The sequence below is a fragment of the Eublepharis macularius genome, chromosome 4 (assembly GCF_028583425.1).
Source record: "Eublepharis macularius isolate TG4126 chromosome 4, MPM_Emac_v1.0, whole genome shotgun sequence".
Taxonomy (NCBI): Eukaryota; Metazoa; Chordata; class Lepidosauria; order Squamata; family Eublepharidae; genus Eublepharis; species Eublepharis macularius.
This window is the reverse complement of record NC_072793.1, coordinates 141382524-141398751: the sequence shown is the minus strand read 5'-3', so window position 1 is coordinate 141398751 and position 16228 is coordinate 141382524. Positions and strand designations below refer to the sequence as shown.

Sequence of the window (16228 nt, the reverse complement as noted above, 5' to 3'; positions counted from 1 at the left end):
CCCAAGGAGGACCTCATTATGCAGGCATTTGGTGCACCTATGTGAGAGGAAACCCTGTAGTCTGGCTTTTGGCACATTTACGCAAGAGGCCCCATGTAGTCCTGCCTCTGCATCTAAAGTTCACCTCAAGCCCTCCTTCATGTCCACCCCCTTCTGAAGTGAGATAAGTGGCCATGAGGGAGAGGCCATTTTCAGTGACTCTCCCACTTTCCTCAGTCTTTTTCTCATTTCACTCCCCTCAGTCTTTTCTCAGCATCTATTTTTAAAAACATTTCAGCAGTCTTTTAACTGATAGGTAAATAGTTTTGTTTTCCCCCTTGTTGCTTTCGTATTGTATTTTGATTTTAATTGGTTGCTGTTGTTTGTACTGATATATGCTCTTTTGATAGATGCAAGCCCTGTAGCTGTGTACACTTAATGCTTGCATTAAATCATTTCCAAAAGGAGGCATATTAAATTTCTGAGCACTTCACATGCTGAAGGACACTTTCTTCAATGGCTTATCTACATTAGAGTAATACACTGTACCATCTGCTCCTGTTATCAGCATTCAAATCCTCATCCTCTAGGGACTTTAACACAGTGCCAGCTGTCAGAAAGGTGGCATATTCTTGTGGTCTGTGGGCCTCAGGCTGCCCAATACAGCCACAAGTTTCCCTTCCTTCCTCATTAAAACATACAAATAGAGACTTCAGATAAGCTGGGATAGTTTATTCAGAGGACTCCTTTTCGAAAAACTAAGATGAAATATACCCAACCGTTTCATACACATCCCACAATATGGCAAATCACACTGGTGAGTTTTGCAAACGCTGAGATACACTTCTTTCCTATCAGTATCTCTGACTTTCTAGGAAATGTTTGTTTCTCAACCAATTTTTTCACTATGTATAGCTAGGACGATAGTATTCCTGGAAGCCATACAATGCAGCTGGAATCAAATATCAAATATCCTCTTCCAAACTGCCTTAAAGCAAATTTGATTATAGCAGTCAATATGTTCTAGTTCACAAAAGCATATGTGACCATAAATCTTAACAGCCACAGAACTCTTGTTTCTATTGCAACAATTAATACAGCCACTCATCTAGAGCAGCCCTTGTGATCTTGACAGAAACTTCTAACTTTCTGTAAACATTTCAGCATGCAAAATTATTTACCTCTGGCTTAGGCAGACAGGTGCCAACAAAGTCAAGTGGCCACATAGACCTCTAATATAAAATAAATATTTGACAAAGGGGTATCATCCACTGGCTTGCTCTAGAGGTACCATAAACCTTTACGTTGTGATTAATGTAACCAATTGTATCAGAGGATATTTGTCTTGTTTTCTTATGAAATTTCATATAAGGTGTCAGGGGCAAGAACATTTTCTTGCATCATCTCAATGCCTGCTAGTGTTATGGGATGAAAAGTAAATGTGCATTCGTGGGGCAAGTCCAATATAAATGGCTGGTGACAAATGAGCCAAAACTAATAATGTGGCTTCTTAAACTACTTACAATGATCTCATAATTAGAGATGGGCACGAACAGCAATACGAACAAAAAAAAGCCACGAACAGCCAAATCTGCTGTTCGCGAACAAGCTGTTCATGAGGCCCCATTCTAAACGAACAGGTGGTCGTTGCAAGCCTCGTTCATTGCTGTTCATCTTGCTGTTCATCAAGCCAGACAGTCTGGCACCTGCAATCAATTTCCTGGCAACTTAGGCAGGGATTGTCTGAACTCTGTCTGAACTCCTGCTGTTGCCCTGGAAACCCCAATCTAAGCCCAATTTAGCTTGATAGGCAGGTCTTCCTTTCAAGTGTGGAGCTCCAAATTTGTTACAAGGGAGCAAAGACCAGGGGGGAGGGGGGACTCCCAGCTCTGACTTTGCAGACAGTGGAGAGGGGGAGAGACAGTTGCTGTTGGCATTTTGATAGAGAGAGTGTATTGGAGCTTAAATTTTCTTTGTGTGTAGTGGGATAGGGATCTACCCCTTCAAGGTCCAGGGCAACTGCCAGGCTCTGGGCCAAGCTATTATGTATTACTGGTACCTTTCCTGCTGCCTGCTCAGGTAAGGTTTCTAGGAGTGGAATGGTAGGGATCTACCGCTTCAAGTTCCAGGGCTGCTGCCAGGCTCTGGGGCCAAGCTATTATTTATTATTGGTACCTTTCCTGGTGCCTGCTCAGGTCAGGTTTCTGGGAGTGGTGGAGTAGGGATCTTGACCAAACTTGGATGATTGCTGGAGGAGAGCTTTCTGGCCCCCACGAACAGCCAACCACGAACATGTTTGTGAACAGGGCCATGCTCATGGTTGTTCGTGAGTCCCTGTTAGTGGATGGCAATGAACAATGAACATCATGTTCAGGTTTTTTTTCTGTTCGTGCCCATCTCTACTCACAATCCCTGTTACCTCTCATGGAGCACAAATGAGTCTACAAATCTAGTTTGAAACTATTAAGTAATAACTCACAAAAAGGAGGAAAAATAAAATAATAAAGAACTATAATGACCAAGAATACTCAACAGATGAAAATTATTTGACAGAGATCAAAACACCTCATAGTTTCTAACAGATCCCAGCAGATCATTTTTCTGGTTCTACCAAAGGAGTACTTCCACTATACCTTGACCATATTCTTTGTTAGCTGACCAACCAAGGAACACTCAAGTCTCACTGAGACTTGTCCCTTGTAGTAGTTGTGTTGTGGTAGCAAAAATCACTGGGATTTCTTGTCTTTAGCTGGATCATGTCCTGCATCTGTGGCTCCAATCCCATTTTTGAAATGGCTGACAATGCAGGAATCATATATCATATCCCTCTTCCAAAAGACTATGGATAAATAACATCAGTGTTCAGATCAGTATTTCCTCTACAAATTAATCAGGTTATGACCTTTATAGACAATAGACACTTAATGGATACATTATAAAGATTACAACCTGAATTGTGTACACAACAATTGCGACAGCAGTACATAACGTATTATCTTGTAAAATGTTTTGGAAGCTCTGAGTTCTCCTGGCACTATATAAAGAGAGATTCCACACCATATTTCTTCAGAATATTTTTTCCACACTGTGTGGTTCATGTTTTTTTTCTTTTTCTTTTAGAAGGTACAAATAATCAATAAAAAACCATGAATAAAAATAGCTTTCCTTTAAAATTGGATCCTAAAAGAACATACAGCTTTCTTTCTCAGCAGACAAGATCAGGTTCTACTGTGCAACTTGCTCTTTTGCTGAGATACCTGAAAACTAATATTTTTAAGTGAGGCAAAGCAAATATAAATATAGAAACTGTAGTTATTAAAAAAAATGGGGGGGGGGGGGAGATTCTGTTCAGTTTCCTGATAGCCACTTCCTCCCTCAGCCAGTTTCCCAAATCTTGGACAACGTGGACAAATCTGGACAATTTGTAGTCCATATCAAAGCCAGAACTACATTTATATGCAACTCTAAAACACTACCAAAGCATCATGTCCATACTGAGTTTTCCTCCTCCACACAGAAACAATGATAACTTCTTGTCACATCATCACATTGTGTATTTTCCACTCTGCCCAATCAGTGGTATGCAGCAGGGGCAGAGAAACTCACATGATATCACTATGGAGCAATGTCTAACCTTAGAAGCCACAAGTATTCTTTGTTCAGCTGAGGGGTAAGAACTTCTAGATTATGGTAACCACCGGCCCTATTAATTAATACATGACATTTTATAAATCAAACCATGCTAGAAACCATGTCTCTTAGGCCACCTTCTTCTTAATCAAATTTGGGGGTCCTTTACTTTCTGTAATCAGAGCACAGTTAATTAATTAATTGATTGATTAATTAATTAATTAATTGTCCCCATTTCTTGCTGAGACCCAAGGTGGCTTACACACTGCAAGTGAATATAATATAATCAATAGCTAGGACATTCACTGTGCAAAATACAATATGACCTACAGTTAGGACATTCAATGAAAACAGATACAATAGGACATGATAGCTGTAAATTTGAAAACTAGTGCAAAGGTGAACACAGAGATGAAGCCTTTCTGAACTAAAGCATAATTAACATGACACATTTAGCTATGTGGAACTACTTAGTATGAATGTATTTACATCAGCAGACAGTACCCAATGTCATAGTCTATAGTCCTTGTCCCTTACCAAGGTATCTCTTTGAGCTATTTCTTATGACCAGTCCTGTAATCCAAAATAATGGATAAATCCAATGGATAGTAGCAATGATCACAATTCATTTAAAATGATAAAAAGACAAAGAGGCTGTATATGCACTAAGGAAGCACAGTTGGAGTTAGAAGAGGTGCATTTTTCTCCTCCATTTATTTCTTTGTTATTTTAGCCTCTCTGCTCACTTCCATTTTCATGCCATTTGCTTTCAGCTTGTTTACTCCATCAATCAATTTCTGTGTCAAAGTCCACATTTGGTCCAATACAACCATTTACTTATTCTTATTTTTGTACATTCTTCTTTAACTCATACAAAAAAAGAGGCTGGAGGAGAGGGAAGCCAGAACTCAGTCAACATTTTCCTTTTTCATCCATTTGCAGTTTGAAGGAAACAGTAGTTTTCATTTCTTTTCTGAATATGTTAGCCACGACGCTAACCAAGGAAACATAAAATTGTTCCTTCATGTCTATTATGTGGAATAACAGTGTTATTCCACAGTTATTCCACTGTTACTGTTACGTGGGATAACTGTGACACCAACGAAGCTAATGGATTTAGGGTGTAACACTGGCTGTAACAATGCTTAGGATTGCACTGCTAATGTTATTAATGTTATAGAACCACAGCTGATAGAGAACAAACCCATTCTAAGAATCCTACTGTCCAAAATATCTCTGCTAATTTCAAACAGATTTATACCATTTCAGTTCCAATGAAGTCAATGCATTTAGAAGGGTTTAACTTGGCTTAAGGTTGCACTGTTAGTTACTGTACATATTTCAGGGGGGTAACTAACTGTGTTAATTGGTTGTGGCAAAGCCAACAAAATCCTGTTGCAAGTTTATTCTGGGATGAGTTTTCATAGGAAAAAAACCCATCATGAGTCTCATATATCTAATGACGCAAAATTATTCCACAACAAAGTGCTGGCTTTGGATCAAACCTAGTTTTGTCATTCAGGATTGAGAGGTGATTCCCTTACCAATTCCCCACCTCCTTCCAAAACCTTTCTCATTCCCTGAAAGCATCCCCTGAACTCAAGTGAACCCCTTGGAACAAAACGGGCCAAGTGAAGCTGTGCAGTAGGAGGAAGCAATCAGCAAAATAACTCCCCCACCACCTTCCACGAACAGAAAATGTAGGTAGGATCCAAACCTCGTAATCTATAACAATGCCGTTATTTTCATTATCATGCATTACTTGTGATGTGAGATCCAGGAGATGCTGAAGCATCACTTGTTTTCTGAGTCAAGAGATACCTTGATTCTTTCTGCCTTATAATACAAATGTATTTTCTATTTTTTATTTGTAATGCCAAGCTGAATGGCACAACATTTATGCAATACCAACCCCCCCCCCCCACACACACACATTTAAAAATGGTTTGTTTACTCATTTATTCTCCATCCGGATCCTTTTATTGAATACACACCATCATTTTGGTGGGTACGTAACACTTTCTGATATCCATTTGTTTCTTAATCTTTTCAGGATTTCTTTCTTTGCATAATTGGTGATGCCCAATAACTTCACTAGAAACTGAGTCCATTTCCTGTTAAGCCCTAACTTCTCTCTGTCATTATCATACACAGAAGAACTCAATAACTGAAGAAATGCAGTTCTTCAACAGTATAGGCCAAGCTGCAGATAGTTGCCACTTCATACAAGTGGAATGGTGGTCTTTATTTGAGTAAAACACAAGGAGTACATAACTGATACTTGTGATAAACAGGGCAACTCACCTTCTTTCAACAATATGGAAGTATTTTTCTGGTCATTTTCAAAGCTCGGTGTTCTACTTTTCACTTTATCTGTCTCTGCTTCTGACATCTACACAAGGGAAAGTGAGAGACTATCAGTCAGTGAGCAAAATCTGAACAAAGTTTAAACACTTAATTATCATGTGGATTGGACGGATTTTAACAGTGCTATTCCCAAGTAGAGTTTACACCCCACCCCCCCTCAAAGACCATTGACTTAAATGGATTTAGAGGGCTGAAACTTTGCTTAGGATGGCACGGTACATATCTCCCATTGCAATCAATGAAACCTAGTGCTTAACGTTAGCTGGATCATGCCCATTGTTTATACCTGTATTTATGTGCCATGTTAAATGATGAACAAGTCACCCTTTAAAAAAAGGATTACTTACACAGCAAAATCCCCAACATTAAATTAATATGTCTTTCCTAATACTTTATTAATATTCTATGGATTCTTCAATGATTTTGCTATCAATTTTATTTCACAAGGGATAAATCATTCTTCTGAGTAAACGACTGCACACAGATATGCTGTGCTTGGGCATAGCGTAGTTCTAAATGTCAATAAAGCATGCTTTTACAATGATAACAACAAAGGGAAGTTTAGTAAAAGAGTGGCCAGTTTTTCTCTTTACTGCCACCTTCTCTCTGCCCCAATGAAAATCAGCAGCCCCCTCTAAAATGCATGCAAAAATCACAGAACCTGAAAGCATTATGTGTGCATTAACTATTGGATTGCTTGCTGTAGGTTACCTTCAGGGATGGCTAGGAGAAACAGAAGCACTGGGCTGCCCAGTCATCTTTTAACTGATTTGCCTCACTATCAGAGCCCAGTTTGTTCAAGCATTGCCATAAATAGGTTACCTGTATATTCCAAGCCAAAGAGATGCAGGTAGCGAGATCCAGGAATTGCTCTCCAGCCCTTCCTTCAGACTCCCAACTTGTGTGTTGCCCAGCATTCCCTCACACTGACAAAACTGCAAGGATGAGTAAGGAAGGCACTCTCTCTCTCTTTCCTCTGCTCTTTAGTGCCAGGTTTGACTTGCTGCCAGGATCAGCCAATTTACTACTAAAAGGGCTTTTTTAAATATAGGTAACATTCCTTGACAGTTCTAAAAAGTTAGCATCCCAGTGATGCAAAAAAGACCCACATGAGATCATAATTTTCTACCTGCAGTTCTTCTGGCAATCCTTCCATATGGGGGGGAGGAGGGGGGTGACAAGAGACACGTGAGCATCTCTGGCAAATCGGAATGTTTGGCTTGAAGTGAATTTTAAATGTAAGTAAGTGGATATACAGTGGTGTTTATTAGAAAGGACATATTCAGAGAAATTTAAGACCTCTGATCATACAAAGTGTTCTATATTACTCATTTATTTGTTTTGTTTTATTTATACCCTACTCTTCTCTCCAATGGGAATGCAAAATGGCTTACATCATTCTCCTCTCTTCCACTTTATTCATACCACAACTCTGTGGTGTAGGTTAGGCTGAGAGACTGTGACTGGCCCAAGATCACCCAAGAAGCTTCTGTGGCAGAGTGGAGATTCAAACCTCGATCTCCCAGACTCTAGGCCAACAATCCAACCGCTACCACAATACCAGATCTCTTTCATATTTAGGTCACCATACTGAAGTCAAGGGTACATGTTGTTTGCACCTGTGGAAATTCAATTCACACCTGAGCTTCTTGCATATAAGGAAATGAAACTTTGAGAGGGTTTTTCTTGGACCTTTAAGCTACCTTGAGCCTCAAGTGAGAGGCTGGATATACATATTTTAATTAAGAAATATGTAAAATTATGCCTAATCTTCAACTCAGTGTGAAGTTTTCCCACAGAGATTCCTCACTTTGAGTCAGACAAACCCACAGATTTGCACAGGCTCTTTTGCCTTCACAGGTTCAGAGCTTCTCCTCCTGACCTGTGTTCTGAGGGCTTGTTCAGGGACAACACAGTTCCCTAGACAATAGCCTTAAAAATCGGTCACTGGGAAGTTTTGGCATACTTTGGTTGAGCATTTGGTATGAAAAATAAATGAAAGCATAGCATTTTTGTAGAATATCTTATTTTGTCTTGGTTGCATTTGGTTAGATAATTTAAACTAAAAATTTAAAAAACTGAGATGCCCAAGTGCTTTTCAGATATTCACAGGTCAGCTTTTCTGGAAGCTGAGAACAACTTTTTTATTATTATGCAGGAACTCCACTGTGACGAGGGGACCTCTGTAGAGGGTGATCAGACTCCCCAGGGGCCAACCATCCACTTAAAACTGGGGGTCAACTTGAGCTCAAGGTGCCAGCACGAGAGGAAGAGAGTATCAAGATACACACATGCCTTGAAAGCAGCTACAGCTTTTACTGAATACATTAAACAGAATTTCAGCAAGCTTGCATTATGAGGCTTGGCCAATTTGCTTAAGCATCACTGACTGGTTAGGAGAAATCTAGCAAAGGAGATTTCTGTCTCACCCCGCCCTTGGGTCACCTTTTTATACCCTTTTCCCTTCTATTGTTGAGGACTTATTTGGGTTCTTATCAGGGTACCCTACCTATGTGAATGTTTATGATTTTCATTGACATGTATTTCTAGCACGCTAGGATATTTTTACTAACACAAGTTCCCAACACTTAACATGAGTACCCACAACCTGTCTAATTTGGATAACTACCCATTTTGGCCTGTGCTAGTTTTCCATCCATGATCTTTACGTTCCTTGTCACATCCTAAACCCTGGGTGGACTTCCCTCCTATTGGACCCGTTATCATTAACTCCATGGTTCAACTGTATTCATATACCCATGGTCATGCTTGCTTCCAAACCTTTTATCTTAAAACAAGCATAATTGATTATTGATTAGAAAGATCTTCTGCTCCTCTTGCTTAATTCAAGTGACATAGTAAACAACCTATTCTTGATTTCGACTAAGAGTCTAGAAAATCTTGTGTGTAGAAACGCAAGGCTGTAGTCAGCAAGCTGGCTTCTGTGGCTGTCAAAATCAAGATTGGGTTTTTTTAAAAAAAACTCAAGTTGGATGGAAACTTAAGCTAAACAAAGGACCAAAATGAAATGATCTGGGGAGCAGCCTCCAGGCTTACCAAAGAGCGAGGAAGTTTGAAAAACCAAATCCAGGCCTATCACAAAGGGATAAAAGATCCCACCTGCTCATTTTTGCTTCTTGTCTCTTTAAGTCAAAAGACTAAAGTCTTTCTTCTTAAAAATTAGATCTGACTCTTCTGTGAAGATTCCTGATGGGGCCAGACCCTTTGACAAGCCCTGGCTATAACAGGGCTTTTTTTCTGGGAAAAGAGGTGGTGGAACTCAGTGGGTTGCCTGCACATGGGGCAACTCCTAGCAGGAGGTGGTACCCCTGGTACCACATGCATGCATGCACTCCTGGGACTGTGCAATGGCATCACTTCCAGGAAGTGATGTCATCATGCAGGGCACAGCCATCTTTAGGAGTCCTCTCACAAGGGGGGGAGTTTAAATCGCCCTCCGCACCACTGGTGATTTAAACTCTCCTCTTGCTCCAGCTGACTGGCATCAGTCAGCTGGAGCAAGGGGAGGGAGTTTAAAGTTTAAATCGCTGTCTGTGCTGCTCACCAGTGGCATGGAGGGTGATCTAAACTCCCCTCCCTTGCTCCAGCTGAATGACGACAGTCAGCTGGAGCAAGGGGGGGTTAAAGTTTAACAGCTCCAGGTAGGGAAATTCCTGGAGATTTAGGAGGTGAAACCTGGAGAGGGAGATGTCTTGGGAGGGAATAAACTACAGGAGCGTATAGAGTTCACCCTCCAGAGTAGCCATTTTCACCAGGGGAACTGATTTCTGTCACCTGGAGATCAGTAGTAATTCCAGGGGATCTCTGTCCACCACCTAGAAGTGGCAACACTAATTAGGAGGAAGCCATGGTTTGGAATTTCTAATGAGGAAAGAGAACAAACCGTGAATTATGATTCAAACGTGGAATTTTTCCAAAAATGAAAAGAAGTTAATTTCTAAACTCTGAAAAGATGATAAGCGAGCTCAATCCCAATAATTCTCCATTAGTGATACATCAGTCATGCCATGAACGTTACGGATCTCAGGTCAGATTCAATCCCTTTATTTATTGGGTTCATCTTATCACTTTCTGTTCACAAATAGAGTGAGGGAATGGGATGAAATTATACCTTGTTCAGTGTGCTATACCATGGTTTGTAAGGGTGAGCTTTGGAATTTTTTATTGTGGAATAAATTCCATGTTATCTTCCAGCAATGTTTACAAAATCTCATGCTGCATTTGTCACCCAATATTGTAATCCTAGATCTGCGTGCTTATGTTTGTCCAATAAATAATAACACATTTCTTTTGTTATGACAATAGCATCTTCTACTCTCCCATCACATGTCATTCTCATTCACAGGAAAAATGTTTTTGTTGTGTGCATGGATCTTTTTTTTCAAATTCATAGTTAACCCACCAACCTTGATTTATAGAGAATGGTGTGTGTGTGTGAGTGGGGGCGGGGGGGAGTTAGAATGACTTAAATGAAATTACATTTTCTAGGTGACGTTTTGCATATAGATGCAATGAGGGCAAAAGCAAGGTGCAGATTTTTGCAAAACTGTACATCTGTAAAGACACTGCCAATTGAAACCTCTGGACATTAGTGTCAGCAGGGACTACTTAGACAAACACTGAAGGTTCTATTAAAAAACAGCTTTTATTTATGACTGGTCTGTCTATTTAAACAATTTCCTGCTGAGCAGAGCAGCTATGCACCAAGGATGGGGTTGGTGGTACCAGAATTCAATTGGTCTGAGAATGTGCATTGCATAGGGCTGCCAGGTCCCCTTAACCCTCCTGGTGGTGGGTTCTGTTTTTCCCTTTGTGATAGAACCAGACTGTGTAAATGTCTCTTTTCATCTGAGCTACAAGTTTCTCTCTGATTCCTCTTATTTTTCCTTTTGTTCTCACTCTCTGCACAAGATGCTTTTGCAGAGCTCTCCTTTGCAAACATGTCAAAGAAACATCCATGATCCCATGCAGATGCATCTGGATTAGCTGGCCACTTGTAATAGGGAATAGTGTTATTTAGATTAGGATTCTATTTTTCTTTCTACTGCTATAAAAATGCAACTGAATGTGAGTTAGCTTCAATACAAGTGTTATCTGTTTTAATATACTGGTCTGAAGAGTATTTTTCCACATGTAATTCCACACTTTCCTGTCTGCTCAGCTTTTCTATAATTCCCAATATGGATATCTGGGAGGCCCAGGTTCCAATCCCTGCTAGAGATGGGCACGAACTGGAAAAAACCCGAACCATATGGTTCATAGTTCGTCACATTTCACGAACCACAAACTTTCATAAACCTGCCCCGGTTCGCGAACTGGTTTGTTTGGTTTGTGAAAACGTCACATTCAGGTCAGGAAATTGTCACTTCTGGGTCAGCAGAAGGTCATGTCCAGGCCAGCAGAAGGCCACTTCCAGGTCAGCAGAAGGTCTGCAGGAAGTCCATCCCCTATGGCCTAGGAACCTGATGGATTGGCGCCAGGCTGTCTGCAGAGACGAACCAAAAAACTAACCAAACAAACCAGCCTAAAGTTCGTGGCGATTCATCAGAAATGGGTTCTGACGAACCACCGGTTCGTGAACCATGAACCGGCCTGGTTTGTCAGGAACTTTGGTTCATATTTTGGTTCGTGCCCATCTCTAATCCCCACTGTGCCCTGAATTCTCCCTGGATAACCTTGAGCCAATCATTCTCTGTTTTCCTAACTTTCCTCACAGGGCTGTTATTTTGAGGATAAAATGGAGGAGGGGAGAACAATGTAAGCTACCTTGGGTCTCCACAGGGGAGAAAAACAGGCTATAAATATCTAAAAACCATAATGTGCTGTAGGACTTCTTACTTTCTTAAGCTGAGCATTATCTAAATATTTTGGCAGTCTCCACTGTTGAATAGTAAATAACTAAAATATCAAATATATGTATTTTTTTTAATATGGGCCATCCTTCAAAGGATTTCTGAGGAGAAAAAGGGGAACAATGGGGGAGGGTTATTCAACATTCCCAGTTCTATACCAAGAGTACCTACTGGACTGTAAATAATAACAAGCAGTCTTAGAAAACTCTCACATAGAGTTCAGCTTTCCATTTCTCGTGCTCCAAAACCTTACCAAGATTTCAAGAGTGAGCAGCTGGAATGTACTGCATATTGTTTTCCATTTTTGGAAATGTTTCTTCTTGCAATCCATTTGCCATCAGTATATGTGGTCTCTTGACTCTTACACTCTACAAATAAAAGACTTTTAAAATCAAAGCAGTTTCAACCAGTAGAGTCTTTCTTTATGGTTCAAGAAAGAATATGCTTTTATTTTTCAGTATACAAATTTATGTTTGAAACCTTGCCTGAATGATAGATTAGCATTTCTGTGGCACTGGCCTTTTGTTATAAATTAATATGAACTGAGGGAAAAACATTCTCTTAATAGTAAAGAACAAAGTCAGAAACATTTCCTGTTTAGCGTGATGTTCATTCCTGGATTTCAATTAATGGCCCTCTTGCTCTCGCTCTCTGCCCTATCTTTCTGAAAGCTTTTATTTTCATTGTCAATTCTAGCTGTTTACCAAAGTATGCTATTTTTGCATCCTCATTTCTTTACATAAGGTGGGGTATCAATATCTCTACATCCAAATAAATCTTAATATAGTCATCTATAAAGAGAGCTGCTGTATATTCCTTTTGCTTGTACCCAGTTTTGCAAGAAGAAAAAGGGAATAATATTACACTAACAGCACTTAAGTAACTTAAACTTTGTAGGCCTTCATTAGGCAAAACATGTAACATGAGTCAGCAGGGGGGACATGTAGGCAAACATGTGGAACTGGCAGCTGGAAAACATCCATGGGTATTTCTTGCTGCCAAAAATAGCACAGGGCGGAAGGGAGGGAAGGCTGAAGCCCCTCCTGCCACTGTGCAATTCTCCACAGACTTGTAACCCAAGCCATGTCAGGAACACAATTCATATTACATGCCTCATTTAATAAGAATCTTCCTGGTACTGTATCTTGGGGAGCTCAGAGTAGAAGATGGGAAATGCCACTTCAGCCACTTTCTTATTGGTTCTCTATATTGGTCCATATTGGCTTGCTTTAACCCCTCATATACTCCTATATTAAAATTGGAAAGCATCTTTATTATATGGTCAACAGACTTTTCAGTAATTTTTTCCTTCAACTCAAGAGCCTTAAACATCTAAGCCTTTCCTTATAGGAAATGAGCCCCAACCCTTTAATTATCTCAGTCGTCTTCTTTTGCACATTTTCCGGCTCTGCAATATCCTTTTAGAGATACAGTGACCAGAAATATATGCAGTACTCTAATGAGGCTGTTCCATGCATCTATTACAATGTAGACCATTTTACTTTCAGTATCTATTTTTTTTTAAAAAATAGAAAGCCCTGATGCTATTCAAGTACCCAAACTTTAGTGTATTACATGGTTTCACATTTATCTTGCATTGTCTATTAAACTAACAATAAGCTATCATTTGTTCCTTCCTTTCTGGTTATGAAGTGGAATGCTGACTTAAGTAAAGAATATATGAAAAGTTGTTAAACAACTTCATTATTAAATGAACATCTACATCTCAGTGAAGAAAATCCAGAAGTGGAGAAGAAATAGACTTGCATAGGGATAATTTCCTGGGGATGTTGAAAGTCTCAGACAGAAAATTTGCTGTAGGATATGCTTATCAAACTTGCAGACTACAATAAAGCTGGGAGGGAACAACAAAGAAGACATAACCAGGTTTCAGCATGATTTGGACAAGTAGGTATATTGGGTCATGACCAATAGCATAGGCATAGATGTAAAATCATATATAAAGGTACAACTATACGATGGCAGAGACCTGACGATCTTCCATGGTAGAGTGGGGATTTGAACCTGGGTCTCCCAGATCCAATGCTCTAGCACACTGCATCATGCTGGCTGGTCAGTGTGTACTTTATGCTGCTCTTTCCCCTCGGTTTGTATTATGTGTCAGTCTGTTTTTAAACAGTTATGTTTTAGCAGTGACAGACTTTTTTTAATGGCTGTGGTTTAAGGGCTTTGTTTCATTATCTTTCATTTGTTTCATTATAATAAATGATTAAATATATTATAATAAATGCTTATTAAATAAATAATAAATGCTTATTAAATTTGCAGGGTCTTGGGGGTCTTAGTAGACCATACACTGAATATAAGTCAGCAGTGTGATGGGGTATCCAAAAGGGGAAATGCGATTTTGGGCTGTATCAACGGAAGCATAGTGTCCAGATCACACAAAGTGATGGTATCGCTCTACTCTGCTCTAGTTAAACCTCATCTAGAGTATTGTGTTCAGTTTGGGGCACTATTTAAGAAGGATATAGACAAGCTGGAATGAGTCCAGAGGAGGGCAACAAAGATCATGAGGGGTTTGGAGACCAAGTCCTATGAGGAAAGGTTGAAGGAGCTTGGTATGTTTAGCTTGGAAAGGAGATGACTGAGAGGTGATATGATAACCATCTTCAAGTATTTGAAGGGCTGTCATATAGAGGATGGCACAGAGTTGTTTTCTGCTACCCCAAAATGTCGGACCAGAACCACTGGATTGAAACTAAATCAAAAAAGTTTTCAGCTAAACATTAGGAAGAACTTCCTGACAGAGTGGTCCCTCAGCGGAAGAGGCTTCTTCGGGAGGTGGTGGGTTCTCCTTTGGATGTTTTAAAGCAGAGGCTAGATAGCCATCTGATAAGCAATGGTGATTCTGTGAACCTAGGTAGATCATGAGAGGGAGGGCAGGAAGGGTTACATCAGTGCTTAGTTCTCATGGCCCCTTCTTACATGCCCAGAGTAGGGCCAATTGCCACCTTGGGGTCAGGTAGCAATTTTTCCCAGGCCAGTTTGGCTAGGGATCCTGGAGGTGTTTTGCCATCTTCTGAGCATACAGTAAAGGTCACTGGGTGTGTGTATGGGGGGAGGTAACTCAACTGTGAATTTTCTACACTGTGTAGGGGGTTGGACTAGATGACCCTAGAGCAGCAATGACGAACCGATGGCTCATGTGCCACAGCTGGCACGCAGAGCCCTCTCTGTGGGCACGCGAGCCAAGTCGCTGATCGCTAGGTCCAGGGCTCATTTGGAGGGGGAACGCCTGGAACGGCGTTCCAGTAGCTCTGAGCAGAGATCACATGGGTTTTGGCCCTGCCCATGTGATTCCTTTTCCTCAAGGCTGCCTCCCTGCTGCCTGTCTCTTTAGCAGCAGGAAGCGGAGGCAGCAGCTGGGCTGCTGGGGCTGGCTTTCTAATGAAGAGTAAGCTGCTTTGATTTAACTTGCTTTACTTTCAGTCGTGGCTCTTGAGTGAGTAAGAGAGAGTGCTTGCAAGCCGGGCTGCTGGTGTAAAGAAGGGAAAACTGCTTTGATTTAACTTACTTTACTTTCATTCGTGGCTCCTGAGTGAGAGAGAGAGAGAGAGAGATGTTAATTAGTTCGGACAACTGTATGAGTTGTTTTTTCTTAACTAAAACCTCAGTCTTCAGGTTTAATTGTAGTGTTGGCACTTTGAAATAAATAAGTTGGTTTTGTGTTGCAGTTTGGGCACTTGGGCTCAAAAAGGTTTGCCATCCCTGCCCTAGAGGTACCTTCCAACCCTATGATTCTGTGATTGATCTTAGCTGTAAGCCACCTCAAGCAGGTCTCTACAGAAGGAGCAGATACATTTTTCTTCTGTAGAATATTGTGCAATACTGCCTTCCAATAATCTGTTTAATTTCTGTCAGTGACACTATGGAGTCTATATCTTCCTTTTGACAGTTGTGTCCTTGCTGAGGTGATATGAACCCATCATGGTAAAAAAGCTTCCTGCTCAAGGAGACCTAATTAACAAGATCAGTCATTTTAACATTCAAGAAAGCCTGCAAAGGGCTTTTGTATTCTTCCAAAGATTTGGGTTGTTCCATCCATAAAGTTGTTTTTGCTGTTGAGCAGTGCCTTTCACAATGCTATACTACAATGCCGGTTGCAGAATGTTATCTGTTTTTCTGCTGTGTTTAAAGGTGTTTTAATTAGTATAAGGTGTTTTGAACTTGGTTGGAAAGGCAGGATAAAAAATATTTTAAAATAATAAAGTAAGTGAAGACATCTATCCACCCAAGGCGAGTACAGTTGTCACAAATGTGGGAAGTTGCATTCTGTAGGTGACAAAGTCTCCCCTGTACTATGCTGTACTATGCAACCTGGCATGTGTTGCTCTCACCATCTGCAGAGGCCGTTG

The 16228-nt window shown here is 40.4% G+C and overlaps 1 protein-coding gene across 1 annotated transcript in view; it reads right to left on the bottom strand.

Annotated features, from left to right (window-relative positions):
- The window catches only part of MDFIC2 (MyoD family inhibitor domain containing 2), an 85456-nt gene extending 79455 nt beyond the window's left edge, over positions 1-6001 (bottom strand). The window contains exons 1-2 of the mRNA XM_054975548.1: positions 5910-6001; positions 812-825 (exon numbers count right to left, since the gene is read on the bottom strand). Of these exons, the coding sequence (XP_054831523.1) occupies positions 812-825; positions 5910-6001 (106 nt within the window). The remainder of the gene's footprint in view (positions 1-811; positions 826-5909) is intronic.
- Between the last annotated feature and the right edge of the window lie 10227 nt (positions 6002-16228).